Below are 16351 nucleotides of genomic sequence, written 5' to 3'. Positions count from 1 at the left end.
AAGTGTAATCGTATCCGGATATAATATTTTGGGTAAATATCGAGCTGTGTTATGAAATTTTAAGAAAAAAACTAAAAACAAACTGAAACTGGTGACTATACTGTCAGTACATCAATCATTAGCCGACTCAGGCCTTTGATTACAAAATTATGCCCCTTTTTTAGGTTTTTTATTTAAGCTGGTATCTCAGTAACCACTTGTGTAGCCTGGGAATCCAGTCTGATCTTTTATTTACCTGCAAATTGACAGCCTGGGAAAACCTGTTTTCCGATCGCAGCGCCACCTATATTACACCCGGGTGTTTAATAAAGAAAGATAATTTCTGAAAGCAATAATCCATGGCTAAAAATAGAAACGGAATTCTCACGGAAAAGACGGATTGGAATCGTGTACTTCCGAAGGTTTCCGAACATTTCCGGGCCATAAACAAATTCCAGTTTATACCTCCCATAGCTTTTCCAGCAAGTTGTAACAACTTTAAAATATGTAGGTTTAAACTTAAATTTGCGTTATAGTTGTCAAGATGTTATATTAATGCAGACCTAGTAATCTACGAAAATTGCCGAATTTTCGGCATCATTGCCGAATTTTCGTTTCAAACAAGCGCAAATATGATCACATGTTAATTAGGCTAATTATAGAAAATCGATAATCAGAAGTGACATGGAAAATCCTTCAGATTTCCCCAGGCTTTGATAATTTCAGAAACTTGATGAATGCCAATTAACACTAATTAGCGCACATTAGTAGCATCTATAATGCATAAATATTAGGTATGATTTCTTCTGACAAAGCACAAATATTATTAACGGCTTCCCAGGCTACCACTTGTGGGAATGGATTGAAACTTCACGCACTTATTTACTGTGATAAACTGACTTACAATGCACAGGTTCCATAACTCTATTTTGCTTTTTTACAAAATTATGCCCCTTTTTCGACTTAGAATTTTTTGGTTAAGGTTTTGTATGTAAGCTGGTATCTCAGTATTCACTACTTGGAATGGATTGAAACTTCACACACTTGTTCACTGTCATGATCTGACATGCACAAAGCAGGTCCCATAACTTTATTTTGCTTTTTTACAAAATTATGCCCCTTTTTCAACATAGAAATTTTTAGTTAAGTTTTTGTATGTAAGCTGGTATCTCAGTAACCACTAATGGGACTGGATTGAAACTTCACACACTTGTCCACTGTCATGAGCTGATAAGCACTATGCAGGTTCCATAACCCTATTTTACTTTTTTACTAAATTATGCCCTTTTTTCGACTTTATCATTATTATTATCATTATTCATTTATTTCCAATCTATCTTGGTTGCTCAACCAAGATAGGCAAAGGGAGGTAATAATAATTTTTCAAACTTGCGTTTCTAATGAATTCCATCTAAATATATAATTTTTAATGCAAATATTTCACAAATATATTACAATATGTCTAATATTTATACATTTCCTTAGGCAAAGTATGTTTATCAAATTTATACTTATGATAAAATAACTCTATCTTGGTTGGGCATTCAGGATAGGAAAATGAAATTTTAAAAATACCTCCAGTGAAAATCTAATTTGTATTAAGTGTTAAGTGAACATAAATGAGTGTAAATGATCAGATGCTAAAGTTTCGAACAAATCCGTTACAGGGCCAAAATCTGATTATCCGCCTTTAAAAAAAGAAAGTACAATGAAATTCAAGGCCATAGGATATCATAATAATTATGTGTTGCAATACAGACCTCTGTCTCAAACTAGGTATGAAATGGAGACATGTATTAATATTATTCTAAGGAGGGATTAGAAAATTGCAAGGTCCATATTGGCCTGAAGACAACTTCGTATTTTGAATTTCTTACCCCACCCACTTTCATTTACAATGCTTAATTGAACAGGAAAAACAACAGATAAGTGACATGCATCAAAAAGGTATTTACCCATACCATAATAATGTAGATTGATGTTATCCATTATTTAGTAGATGTATTTATCTCCTGTTCCAATGGCGTAAAACTCAGTTTAGTAAGTCATTCGAAGAAAATGATTTACCAGCATAAGGGGAAATAACTATATGCGACTAAATATAAGTATTGTAATACATTATGAGATGATGTGCTTATGTTTTCATTGTGATTAAAGTCTATTTTAGAACAATTTGAGACTTGAATTATAATCATTTGTACACAGTTTGGTCTGTAAAAATTAGCATCAACAAAGTTTTACCAGGTTTTTTGCTACAGTGCCAGCACAAATGAAAATAAATTATGTGTGGTTTTTTTTTTTTTTTAAATACAAGCGACAAAACTAATGAACAGCTTTTTAATTTGGTGTACATGGTCTAAGTGCACTGATGTGCAAACAATTTACTTTATTGCGCTATAAATTCCAAACTAAGAAATAATTTCATATTTAAATATTTACCTTATAAATTTGACAAATAATAATATACTATACATATTACCTGAAGAATAAATGGTGACATGGTGACATTAATTAAAAGTTATGCATACATGTATATTTTTATGTTTCAAGGTGACCCTGATGAGGCGTTGAATTTACGTATCCAGAAAATTCAGGAAAAAAATGCAGAAATTCTCCGAAGGAAGATGGAAATCGAACAGGATAAGCAAAAATATGGCTGATACATTTATGTTTCGTTCAATAAATGCATCAATATTTAAATATATACTTGTTTTCTAAGAAAAGTAATCAGTTCTAAGAGAAAGGTAAGTACTGTGAATGTAGTTTTAGTGGAAAGTGTGTATTTACCGCAGCTTTGAAAGACAGTTGACAATATATACAATACAGTATAGAAGTTTTATATAAAGGGAGGTAATTTGTCAGAAAATTACATGACTTGTTTCCAGTAAAGACTGTTTACAAGAAAAGGAAAAGAAGAGGAAACAGTTACAGACATTAGCATGGAAAGTAAAAAAAAATTATTAGAAAATTGTTGTAGATTTGTTGTTGACAATTTCATATCAAAGTATTTAGATGTAATTTAGTTTGTATGTCATTTGTTGTACCTAAGCTATTTGATTTCAAATTATTGGTAACATTTGTTTGATGAATATGGCCTTGTTCTCATTTTAGTCCTGAAAAAAGATTTAAGAAAGGAAGATGCGTGCTGAAATGCACTCATTCTAGAATTGCATGTTAACAGAAAATATTTGGGTCCATTAATGAAATATAATATGAGCCGCACCATGAGAAAACCAACATAGTCTCTTTGCGACCAGCATGGATCTAGACCAGCCTGCGCATCCGTGCAGTCTGGTCAGGATCCATGCTGTCCGCTAACGGTTTCCCTAATTACAATAGGCTTTGAAAGTGAACAGAATGGATTCTGACCAGACTGCGCAGATGCACAGGCTGGTCTGGATCCATGCTGGTCGCAAAGCCACTATGTTGGTTTTTCTCATGGTGCGGCTCATATATTCATTACAAATTGTAAAGAAGCTAATGCACTTTAAATACAGAAAAATACATGATACAGTACATATCTAATTGTTTACATGTAATTCATTGGCAGTCCTTTTGTGGGATTTTTTTTTTAACTTTTTTCGCTTGAACTCGGCAGTAACGGAAAAATACGTTTGAGTTTTCAGTATTTCGAGCCATCAAACAATATACATTATACAGGTATTTTGCCAGGACCTGACGGTGAGTTTGAGTAAGAGCAATGATCCAATTATCCAAGTTCAAGCGAACAAATTTATACAGTAACATCTACATAACTTAGGTTTCAGCTTAATATAAATGTCGAAGATATGTAAAACAGCTGTATTGGAAGCTCTTTTTATGCTCTTTTGAATGGATTCATTGCCCGTCTGCTGAAATTTGATATTTTTCTATAAAGAACAGTGAAAATGATATTTTTCTCTAAAGTCATATGGTTCTTTCTTTGTTATTGCCATCTCTTGTGTCCGGTAAAAATGGCACACCAGTATGAATAGATACTGCAACTATTTTCGGCTAAGAAATCTCTATATATAGCGATAATTGTTCAGAAGAAAAATGTGATGTACTATTCTATTTAAGTCAAGCATCTGATGCTTGTATATGGAAATGTTATATATAGAAAATGTTATTCAAAAATAATCTGTTATTAGGTGTTATTTTAAGACGTCAAAAACTATAAAAATCAGGTACTTTTTATGCCCCCGAAGGGAGGCATATAGTTTTTGAACCGTCTGTCGGTCTGTCCGCAATTTTCGTGTCCGGTCCATATCTTTGTCATCGATGGATGAATTTTCAAATAACTTGGCTTGAATGTGTACCACAGTAAAACGACGTGTCGCGCGCAAGACCCAGGTCCGTAGCATTAAAGGATAGTGCATTGATGGGCGTGTCCGGTCCATATCTTTGTCATCGATAGATGGATTTTCAAATAACTTGGCATGAATGTGTACCACAGTAAGACGACGTGTCGCGCGCAAGACCCAGGTCCGTAGCTCAAAGGTCAAGGTCACACTTAGACGTTAAAGGATAGTGCATTGATGGGCGTGTCCGGTCCATATCTTTGTCATCGATGGATGGATTTTCAAATAACTTTGCATGAATGTGTACCACAGTAAGACGACATGTCGCGCGCAAGACCCAGGTCCGTAGCTCAAAGGTCAAGGTCACACTTAGACGTTAAAGGATAGTGCATTGATGGGCGTGTCCGGCCCATATCTTTGTCATCGTGGATGGATTTTCAAATAACTTGGCATGAATGTGTACCACAGTAAGACGACGTGTCACACGCAAGACCCAGGTCCGTAGCTCAAAGGTCAAGGTCACACTTAGACGTTAAAGGTCATTTTTCATGATAGTGCATTGATGGGCATGTCCGGTCCATATCTTTGTCATTCATGCATGGATTTTAAAATAACTATGCATGAATGTGTGACACAGTAAGACGACGTGTCGCGCGCAAGACCCAGCTCCATAGGTCAAAGGTCCTAAACTCTAACATCTGCCATAACTATTCATTCAAAGTGCCATCGGGGGCATGTGTCATCCTATGGAGACAGCTCTTGTTTATTCTATGGCACATTTTGTTCTTATTTTAGTGTTCTCCAAAGTATATTAGATAGGGCATAAAAAAAAAAAATGTTGCTAAAAACTCTCAGACTCCATGGTGCTCTTCATTAAAATGAATTGCGACAGGTTAACTTTCTAGTATGTTAGGTATTTTTCAGATATGATTTTTATGTTGTGGTTCAATAGTCACTCTGGTGACATTTTAAGAATTTAACCCCTTGTGTAATGCTGAATAATAATCAGGTCTGCTGTAAACTCATGAATCACACTTTCAAATATTACAGAAAAAAAACAAAACCCACTAGTTTTGTCCAATCTGCAACATTTTAGCAATACTTGACATATTATTAATTGTATATGAAAATTTTGGTTATGTAAAAAATTGATATTTCCATAATGCAGTATGCTGTAAACAGTTGAAACTCAATTTCTCAGATTCGCTTATATCAAAATTCCAGATATCTCAAAGACAGTTTCAAGTCCCGTCTCAAAAACACTTACACAAAAAATCATTTTAAGTCGAATTTCTAGGGTCTCGAAATAAAATCTTCAATCCCTTGGATTTCAAGATATCGAGTTTCAACTGTATAATATTTTAAAGCATGAGTGAGTATTGAACAAGTACGTAGTCAAGGTCTGGCCCTTGTATAACTCAGTTGCAGCATTGATAAACTATTTTTGTTGTTTTACATCATTTTGCAACATTGTTAAACATTTCTGAATTGACCGTTCTGAAAAATATACATTAATTTATGCATTCACGCTTTATTGTTATAGAAGAAAAAAGATATTTGATTTGACATAAGGATATGATAAAATGTTAGAATTGCATGAACTACTTCTCTTTATTTGAACATTTTGGTCAGAAAATAAGTAAATGTACACTTCAGTGTGTAAAAATTACACATCCGGTATAATTCCGTAGTGCTTAGTTAAACATCTTTATGATCAAAAGATTTAGATGTGGTTCATTTGACTTGGTAAATCTTCCCAAGAATGATTAAAAAAAAAAAAAAAATATTTTTGCCATTTCTAGAGATATTTTTGTAAGTTAATGAAATGGAAGCTTCATATTAGGCCTTGAACTATTGGATAAACCATCAGCTGGTTTTGTTTCATACATAATTTGTTCTTGGTTTTTGTCTAATAAGAACAGCAGTTACCTACCCTGTCTGGTAGTTATAAAGCAGTGCTTGTTTGGAAACTGTATAGTAGTAGTAGATATTGAATCACTTACAAAAACGTAATTTGTAATAGATGAGGTTGATTTCCAGTCAGATATGCTATCTAATACTGGAGGACAGAAGAAATATCACCTGTGCTTCCTTGTGTTTTATTGGCATAGGAAATGTCATTTGACAAGTCTATGGATAAGGTATAGACTTATTCAAAATGACCTTTTCAACCATTTTTCCAGTATAAACAGGCCCTTACAATATACTTTGCATATTTTCCTTTATATCATTGTATGTAAAATTTGATCTCCAGTATACCTTATAGTGTAAGTGTAAGATTCTCATACACAGCTGGGCACAATGTTTCTTCCATCTAAGATTGTTAGAAATTTTCAGATTAGAGTGAAAACGCAAGTGTGCAATATAGTGTAAATTGAACCATGTCTTGTTTTGTTTATTGAAACATAATTTGAGCCGTGCCATGAGAAAACCAACATAGTGGGTTTGCGAGCAGCATGGATCCAGACCAGCCTGCGCATCCGCGTAGTCTGGTCAGGATCCATGCTGTTCGTTAACAGTTTCTCCAATTCCAATAGGCTTTAAAAGCGAACAGCATGCATCCTGACCAGACTGCGCAGATGCGCAGGCTGGTCTGGATCCATGCTGCTCGCAAACCCACTATGTTGGTTTTCTCATGGCACGGCTCATTTGTACCCTTTATATGAGGCAAAATATAAACTTTGTTAATCCATGGTAACTTTTTCAAATTGCATAGTTTAGTTATTGTCTTTTGAAATAGTCATTGTCCAAGATTATGTATCTTGTGTATGCTATTTTGTTCTGTTTCCATTGTATTCTATTTATAGAACAATGCTGCAGTGCTGTGAAATTGCCTATGCACAGGGGTTACACAATATTTAGGTTCATTAACTATATTTAATTTTTTTCACTTTGTGTCAACATCAAAAGAAGAATATCAGTTCTGGATTCATATTAGTGTCTTTAAATAAATTGAAAAAGGAAATGAATAAAACCCAACAGATAGATTGCATTTTGTGCTGGTTTACAAACTCTTCTTCTTTGGTTTGTATATCACTTTATTGACTTACCTTGCTTGAGTTATTACATACTGTCAGAAACATTTGTCTGACTGATTCTAAGGAGAAAAATATCAAATTAGCTAGTTTGTAGAAAATTGAAGCAAATATAGATTTTCTCTTGTCCCCATTTTGCATGCTTGGATACAGATACTACGGTTTTTAGTTAAATGCATTAACTTTGTCTGTGTTGCCACTCTTTGACAATTAGAAGTTATTATCTGCAGAATGAAAGTAAATTTTTTTTTTGCATTTAAGTAAGACTTGGCAGTGAATTTGCCAGTAATATATGTCAGTTATAATGTTATATGCATTGCATGCTGTTTTATACATGAAACATTTGAGATGTAGCTTATGACAACAAAAATTCTTCTAATGTATGGTTCATTGTTTAACCCTTATCATGCTAAATGCGATTGATTCTACCTTTGCGACCAGTGTAGATCATGATCAGCCTGCACATCCATGCAGTTTGATCAAGATGTGCACTGTTCGCCATTCAGTCAGTATGTTTTTGGTAAGCACCCCTTTTAAGTGTTAATGGTACTGTCCAAATTGGAAGATGGACAAGTTCATTATAGACATTTAGCAGGGTAAGGGTTAACAGGTTATGGTAATGTGATTGATCAAGATGTGCACTGTTCGCCATTCAGTCAGTATGTTTTTGGTAAGCACCCCTTTTAAGTGTTAATGGTGCTATCCAAATTGGAAGATGGACAAGTTCATTATAGACATTTAGCAGGGTAAGGGTTAACAGGTTATGGTAATGTGATTGGTGAAATTTATTACTTTCTGCTAAAGTACAGAACATTTTCAAAGACATAAATTTCTCCGATATTAGCAGTAAAAGTGCTTATAGCCACTTGCTTGTATTGAATTACAAAAGTGCATATTGTGGTATAAAAACTGAAATATTAATGCCAGTTTTTTTCCATAATATCCCAGAAATAGATTGACGGTCTGTCGTGTAGCCTTGGATCAATACAACAGATTTAGGATCTTAAATGGGGCCATTGCAAAAGCACATATCCATTGATTGACATTTTTATTACATGATCGCTTATGTTTTAAATTAGATACATGTCAATAAATTTATCTCGCTCGCCTAAAAAAATTTACCCCAACGTGCATTCTGACTAACAGTTGTAGCGGTGCCATAAGAATTACACTTTATGAGAAATAGAAGGCTTTTCAAAAATAATAATTCAATAATTTCTTGTTTTGCCCTTTTAAAGTATGAATGATATAGATACTGCACTACAGAAGTGCAAATGGTCAGTGTTACAGATATTTTCAATTAATGGAATTAGTGTCATAACAGTTCTAATAACTCTTGTCTACTAATGGTTATTACTAATGTATCTAATAGTTTTAGAATAGATAAGTGAATAAATTCCACTGACGCAAGGTCAACTGTACTTTAACTAGGTGTATCACAAGAATAATTATACATGGCTGAAGAAATGTACTTTATTCTTATTGTACACTATATATCTTCTCTCCGTTATTATTCTGTTAATTTACTACGTTTGCCAAGCTAGCAAAATCATGAAAAAAATATGCTCGCTGGCCGTCTAAACTGTAAATGATCAATTTGTCAGTTTATGCAAGCCAGAAAATACAGAGAAAACATTCTTATGATAAGAAGAGAGAGTTTATTTTTCAGTCCAGCCTCATACTTTAGTCTGTTTTTAACACATCTGTAGAAAGAGGCAGCTACTCCTCATAGGGCTATTGTTTGACTTGTGTTGATTTGTCAGCCTGTCAGGTTCTATGGTTGCGGCATAATATTACTACCGGTAACAAAGAAGTCTCTTTTTTCTGTAAATTTCATCAGATTTTCAGGTTGTTTTTTTTCTGTTTCTGAATTGTTTATGTATGACATCAACATTAGTCTTGTTCTTGCTTTTATTTCTATGAGAAATAGCAAACATGAAAGTAAACTACAGTCAAACTTCGTTCCATCTAACTCAACGGTACAAGCATAATTTGTTCAAGTTTTCAATAGTTTGAGCCATCGAAAAATATATATTATATAGCCATTTTGCAGGGACTTGACAAGTTTGAGCAAAGGGTGGTGGACAAATTATCCAAGTTCGAGCAAACGAAGTTTGACTGTATGGTATATTTCCAGCATGTAATTATTTCAGAAGAACCACTATTTTATGTATGATAGGTACAATGGGTGTTCTGAAAGTTAATTTGCCAGCAGCATAATTTTGTTATTACTGAGCAGAATCATGTGCAAGGTACATTAATAAAAAAAGGTCTGATTTTGATGTTTAAAATGATATCATATCCAAATTTATATATCTATGCTGTGTAATCTTAACAGAGATAAACTGGTGGTACTATGAAAATAGGGTTGATAATGGTCCATTTACATGGCTTTTAACACTTACCTTGCTAAATCTACAGTTCATCTTCGTTTGACCGAACTCAGATACTTGGTACACCTGCCTTTGCTCGAACTTATCTGCTTGACTTGGCAATATTCGTATATAATGTATAGTGTTCCAATGATGGAACTAATCTGGAACTAATTCTGCCTGTCCCATCAAGTTCGAGGGAACAAAGGTTGACCCAACCTCTATAAATTTGTATAGCATAGAAATTCATACCTACATTTGATGTCAATGTCAAGGTTAAAAACTGACCTTTATATTGATTTATCTTGCTCATGGTTTTTAGCTCATCTGAGTTTTTGAAAAAAAATGATGAGTTATTGTCATCACTTGAGCGGTTGTCGGCGTCGGCGTCGGCGTTGCCTGGTTAAGTTTTATGTTTAGGTCAGCTTTTCTCCTAAACTATCAAAGCTATTGCTTTGAAACTTGGAATACTTGTTCACCATCATAAGCTGACCCTGTATAGCAAGAAACATAACTCCATCTTGCTTTTTGCAAGATTTATGGCCCCTTTTGTACTTAGAAAATATCAGATTTCTTGGTTAAGTTTTATGTTTAGGTCAACTTTTCTCCTAAACTATCAAAGCTATTGCTTTGAAACTTGGAATACTTGTTCACCATCATAAGCTGACCCTGTATAGCAAGAAACATAACTCCATCTTGCTTTTTGCAAGATTTATGGCCCCTTTTGTACTTAGAAAATATCAGATTTTTTGGTTAAGTTTTATGTTTAGGTCAACTTTTCTCCTAAACTATCAAAGCTATTGCTTTGAAACTTGGAATACTTGTTCACCATCATAAGCAGACCCTGTACATCAAGAAACATAACTCCATCTTGCTTTTTGCAAGAATTATTGCCCCTTTTGGACTTAGAAAATCAGTTTTCTTGGTTAAGTTTTATGTTTAGGTCAGCTTTTATCCTAAACTATCAAAGCTATTCCTTTAAAACTTGCAACAGTTTTTCACCATCATAAGCTGACCCTGTACAGCAAGAAACATAACTCCATCCTGCCTTTTTCAAGATTTATGGCCCCTTTTGGACTTAGAAAATATCAGATTTCTTGGTTAAGTTTTATGTTTAGGTCAACTTTTTCTCTTAAACTATCAAAGCTATTGCTTTAAAACTTGCAGCTCTTGTTCACCATCATACGCTGACCGTGTACAGCAAGCAACATAATTCCATCCTGCTTTTTGCAATAATTATTGCCCCTTTTGGACTTAGAAAAATCATTTTCTTGGTTGAATATTATGTTTAAGTCAACTTTTCTCATAAACTATCAAAGCTATTGCTTTAAAACTTGCAACAGTTTTTCACCATCATAAGTGGACACTGTACATCAAGAAACATAACTCTATCCTGCTTTTTGCAAGAGTGATGGCCCTTTTTAGACTTAGAAAATCATGGGTAGGACAATATTTCTATTACACAAAAAAAATCAGATGAGCGTCAGCACCCGCAAGGCGGTGCTCTTGTTATCACTTATAACAAAAGTAGGACGCTAGTATTGTAACTTCAAGAACACACCTCAGCACACACCTTATACTAGTTTCGAATAGATTTTTTTGTTATATAAACATAAATAATTATCTTGGAATAGAATTCTTGCTAAGTCATTATTGGATAAAGCTTTTGTTTACATCAGTTTGAGATATTATTTTTGTTATATAAGACTAACATGTCTGTCATTGATATTTTAGATGTGTGTTTCATTTTAGGTCTGTGTTCATGTTATATTCACACTTATCGAGAGTTATTATCTTTCTGAAACACCTCTGATGATGCTCTGACGTTCAAATTATATATTATAGATATTTGTTCTTTCTTTTTGACTCGAAACTTTCAAGTTACAGTACACGATCGCTAAAACCTGATTACCTTTTCCTTTGTAAATCAGCCCCATCCCCACCCACTGGCCACAAAAATAAAAAATCTGAAAATATGTTGTTTTGTTTCCAGTACACAAAGATTTTCCATTTTAGAAATTAAATATGGAGCAAATAATCAGTAACTGGAGAACACTGCAGCTGTTGTACTCCATAAACTTATTGTCTATGGTCAGTAGATGAGTAGTGGGAGGTCAAAGGTCAGGCTTATATTGACCTTGAGACAGAAAATGGTTTCTGATCAATATCGGACTTACATTTTTATGAAAATTCTATTTGTGTGCAGTTAATTATCATAGCTGTTCCTTAAAAGGAAAAAATATTCCATTAGTATTTTACATGCTGCATGTTTCTTATGTTACTGTTACTTTTTTCCGATGTATCCGCCCACTTAGCTCAATTGGAAGAGTGTAGATCTACGGATCACAGGGTCGTGAGATCGATCCCCGGGCATGCCATATGTTCTCCTTGATGATTTGATAAAAGACATTGTGTCTAAAATCATTCGTCCTCCATCTCTGATTCATGTGGGGAGGTTGGCAGTTACTTGCAGAGAACAGGTTTGTACTGGTACAGAATCCAGAAACACTGGTTAAGTTTACTGCCCGCCATTACATAACTGAAATACTGTTGAAAAACAGTGTTAAACCTAAAACAAACAAACAAATTTTTCCGATGTAACCCTATTTTAGCAGTAAGATACACTATCCTATTCTTACCATTAACAGGAACTATTTTATACTATAGCTTTATTTCCAAGTGTGCAGTTTTATGAATTGTTTATGATGTAACATATTGACATAATTATCCTAATTGTACTTTCACTATGTTTAGGATTCTTTTTTGACAGTCATCTGTCTTTTTCCATGTGATGTAAGAGAACAAACAAATTATGATTCCATATTAATTTTAGTCCTTGCAAAGACCAGTGGCTATACTCATCAATTTATGTGTCCGAAATTTTGACTTAAACGGAAAATGGTACAGTATTCACTTGCCACAACACTGAGTTTAATGTTGCTGAATAGTCATAATTGAGCCACACCATGAGAAAACCAACATAGTGCATTTGCGACCAGCATGGATCCAGACCAGCCTGCGCATCAACACACTCTGGTCAGGATCCATGCTGTTTGCTTTCAAAGCCTATTGCAATTAGAGAACCACTAGCGAACAACATGGATCCTGACCAGACTGTGTGGATGCACAGGCTGGTCTTGATCTATGCTGGTCGCAAACGCATTAAGTTGGTCTGCTCATGGTGGCAGCCATTTTCATACAAACCTGAGATTAAGAGAGTAAACAATATTTTAGCTTTATTTGGAATGTTGAAGAAATACAGGCCAGGGTTTTAATTTAATATATAAGTGTTTGTTAAATTGCATGTATTATTTTTAAGCAAACTATATATAATATGAAAAACGCATGAAATTAATGTACTGTACTTGACACATATATTAAATACTTGGTTGCTATTTAGATGTGTGAAAAGAAAATTATATTCATTTTCAGCAGTGCCAAATAAATGATTTTCTGTCTATTTGAAGACTTGTCCAATTAAGGAATGAGGGCCAATTGTTTTGACTTTTGACTGGCAAGCCATTTGATAAGTGTTTTATTAAAAGACATCAGAAATTTATTTTAGCAGTTTCATTTTTGAATATTTGGCTTATCAGCACATGTGTCATTCAAATGGCACAAACTGTCAACTGGTCATTTAGATAAGGTGTTGTGAAATAATTACAGATTTATTTTAAGTCGGAAAAGTTGGGCACTTGAACTAATAGCACTTTACTGTAACATAAATGAAGTTCTTTGAAAATCATGTTAAACTCATATAAGACAAGCAAGATTTTTTTACAGAGGTCATTGGAAGTACAAGGAACTTAGTTGGATACTTGAACTTTCACCAGATCAAATAACTTGATAGTTTTCTGTTAATGAGACACCTCAGTATTGATATCACTAACCGTATTCCACTCTTCATTGTATATGTGTTATGAAAGGTTCTTATTTTGCTATTTTTTGTATACTTTATGAATGCTTTTTGGAGGTTGACTTGAATACGTAAAGGATATTTGTTTGTTTCAGTGTAAGATTGAAATACCTTTCATGAGTGAACACCAGATGCAATATTTTCATGAGTGGCATAGCCATGACTGAAAAAAGTGAAAATGTAAGATATGGTGTTCACAAGTGAAAGATATTTTGAATGTATGTGTAAAACAAACAAATTTTCTTTTTATACGCCTGTCTCTGGAAGAGTGAGGCGTATTATGTGAACACACGTGGCGGTGGGCGGGCGTCGTCCTAAAGCATGTCCGCTCTCTAAGTCAAACAGTTTTCATCCGATCTTCACCAAACTTTGTCTTGGCCAAGATCGATAACCAGCAAAATCCCCCCCAGGCACTCTTGAGTTATGGCCCTTTAATTACTCAAAATCTGCAAATTTAGCATTGTCCGCCCTCTAAGTCAAATAGTTTTCATCCGATCTTCACCAAACTTGGTGACAATGTTTGTGGGCATAATACCTTGGCCATGTTTGATAACCAGCAAAATCCCCCCCAGGCACTCTGGAGTTATGGCCCTTGAATTACTCCGAAATCTGCAAATTTAGCCTTGTCTGCTCTCTTAGTCAAACAGTTTTCATCCGACCTTCACCAAACTTAGTGACAACGTTTGTGGGCGTAATATCTCGGCCAAGTTTGATAACCAGCAAAATCGCCTTAGGCACACTTGGATTATGGCCCTTGAATTACTCGAAAATCTGCGAATTTAGCCTTGTCTGCTCTCTAAGTCGAACAGTTTTCATCCGATCTTCACCAAACTTGCTGACAATGTTTGTGAGCAAAATATCTCAGCCAAGTTCGATAACCAGCCAAATCGCCCTAGGCACTCTTGGATTATGGCCCTTGAATTAGGCCAAATTTGATTACGGGCGTATTTTGTGACAGTCTGCCACTCTTGTTATTCCATATTACGATTACATTAACAGTTTCTTACCCGTGAAAAATATATTTGATATTTCCCACTGTGAAAATGCCAGATATATGTCACTCTGTTATTCTGTTGGTTCACTGAAAAACATGTACTAATAAAATTCTCTGTTTCCCTAGATTTAAACTTAAGAGTAAAACTTAAACTTTCTCTCAGTCATTTCCTCTGAGATTAAAATTGGTAATAAAAGTCAGTAGAAACCACTTCATTATAATTTTCTTGAATGTAACACATTCTCACTTCAAGACAAAGTTAGTTGACAAATTTTCTGTTTGACTGACACCTCAGATTTTTGAATATCAGTGTAACTATCAGTAAACTAGTTGGGGATCAAAAACCTGTTTTTCATTAGATAATAGGATTGTCTGTCTTGAACTCATGCTGGTGACAAAGTTCAGAAATTATGACTTGTACAATATAAGCTGATTCACATTAAGTATTATGTTACAATGACAAAATATCATATTAAATTTTATCATATGTTCTTAATGTTTTCCTCAACATACAGTTGAGACACATATGTCAAATATGCATTTAATGTATGTGTAGTTTAAAGATGTGGTTGCATAGAAACTTAAATTGAACTTTGATTAAAATAAACCTTGTATATCAAGAAATGTTCTCAAATTTGAATCAGCTTTTCTTCTTTGATGTGTATTTCTTATTCTTTGATGTTTCATAGATGAATATTCTCTAAAACTTGTAACAGTAATGAAGCGATGTTTAATCAATATTTTCTCTTAACTAAAAGAGTTATTTGTTGAAATTTCAGTCTGTATGAATTGATTCTTAGATTTACATTCATTGAATAATGTTATGCCTATTTTCAAAGTACAGTGGAAGTCTTTTCTGAAATAGTTCTACAGGATGCGGTCATTTGTGCCGTGCCATGGGAAAACCAACATAGTGGCATTGCAACCAGCATGGATCCAGACCAGCCTATGCATCCACGCAGTCTGGTCAGGATCCATGCTGTTCGTTTTCAAAGCCTATTGCAATCAAAGAAAGTGTTAACGAACAGCATGGATCCTGACCAGACTGCATGGATGCGCAGTCTGGTCTGGATCCATGCTGGTTGCAAAGCCACTATGTTGGTTTTCCCATGGCACGGCTCATTTGTCTCCTCCAATGATTCATGTGGGGAAGTTGTCAGTTGATTTTAGAGAAAAATCCAGGTTAAATATTAACCTTAGATCTATATAAACACAGTCAAAGTAATGCGCCAAAAATTTAAATACTTTGACAAATCTCTAGTAAATGAAGTCCATTTGTTCTTGGGGTTCATGTCAGAATTTAAGAATTGATTTATATGCAGACATACTTGTATTACTATGTAAATTACTGTTTGTTGTCTGTGTTTACTATGATGTTTATGTCACTTTTGTTTTGTGTATATAACATATTGACATGATAATGTAAATAAACTTCATTGTTTAGCAGTAAGTGGTGTTTATTTTTTTGGATAGATTTGACAGGGATTTGCTGCAATTTTATTACCACAGTCTTTCATTTTATATGATGTATACACGTGCTAAATGTATGTTTATTTTTGTCTATTTTACAGGATCTCTATTTTACAGTTAGATGTTTCCAGACTGCCACAGTGTACCAAAAAACAGATGAAATAAAAATTATCATATTGATGTGTTTGTTTGTCATGTTTTATTTACTTGATCCAACACCAGTGTTGTTGTATCTCCTGGACCTAGTCCTTTGGAATCATGGTATCCATTCAATTTTATTATGCCCCCGTTCTAGGAAGAGGGAA

At 34.3% G+C, this 16351-nt stretch overlaps 1 protein-coding gene across 1 annotated transcript in view; it reads left to right on the top strand.

The window, feature by feature from the left end:
* LOC123564128 (zinc finger CCCH domain-containing protein 13-like) overlaps window positions 1-16226 on the top strand; it is an 83010-nt gene extending 66784 nt beyond the window's left edge. Inside the window, exon 8 of the mRNA XM_045357473.2 lies at window positions 2530-16226. Within this exon, the coding sequence (XP_045213408.2) occupies window positions 2530-2639 (110 nt within the window). The 3' untranslated portion in view covers window positions 2640-16226. The remainder of the gene's footprint in view (window positions 1-2529) is intronic.
* Window positions 16227-16351: the final 125 nt, after the last annotated feature.

The sequence above is a fragment of the Mercenaria mercenaria genome, chromosome 2, assembly GCF_021730395.1.
Source record: "Mercenaria mercenaria strain notata chromosome 2, MADL_Memer_1, whole genome shotgun sequence".
NCBI classification, from domain to species: Eukaryota; Metazoa; Mollusca; class Bivalvia; order Venerida; family Veneridae; genus Mercenaria; species Mercenaria mercenaria.
The sequence above is the reverse complement of the archived record's forward strand: the minus strand, read 5'-3'. Positions and strand labels throughout refer to the sequence as shown.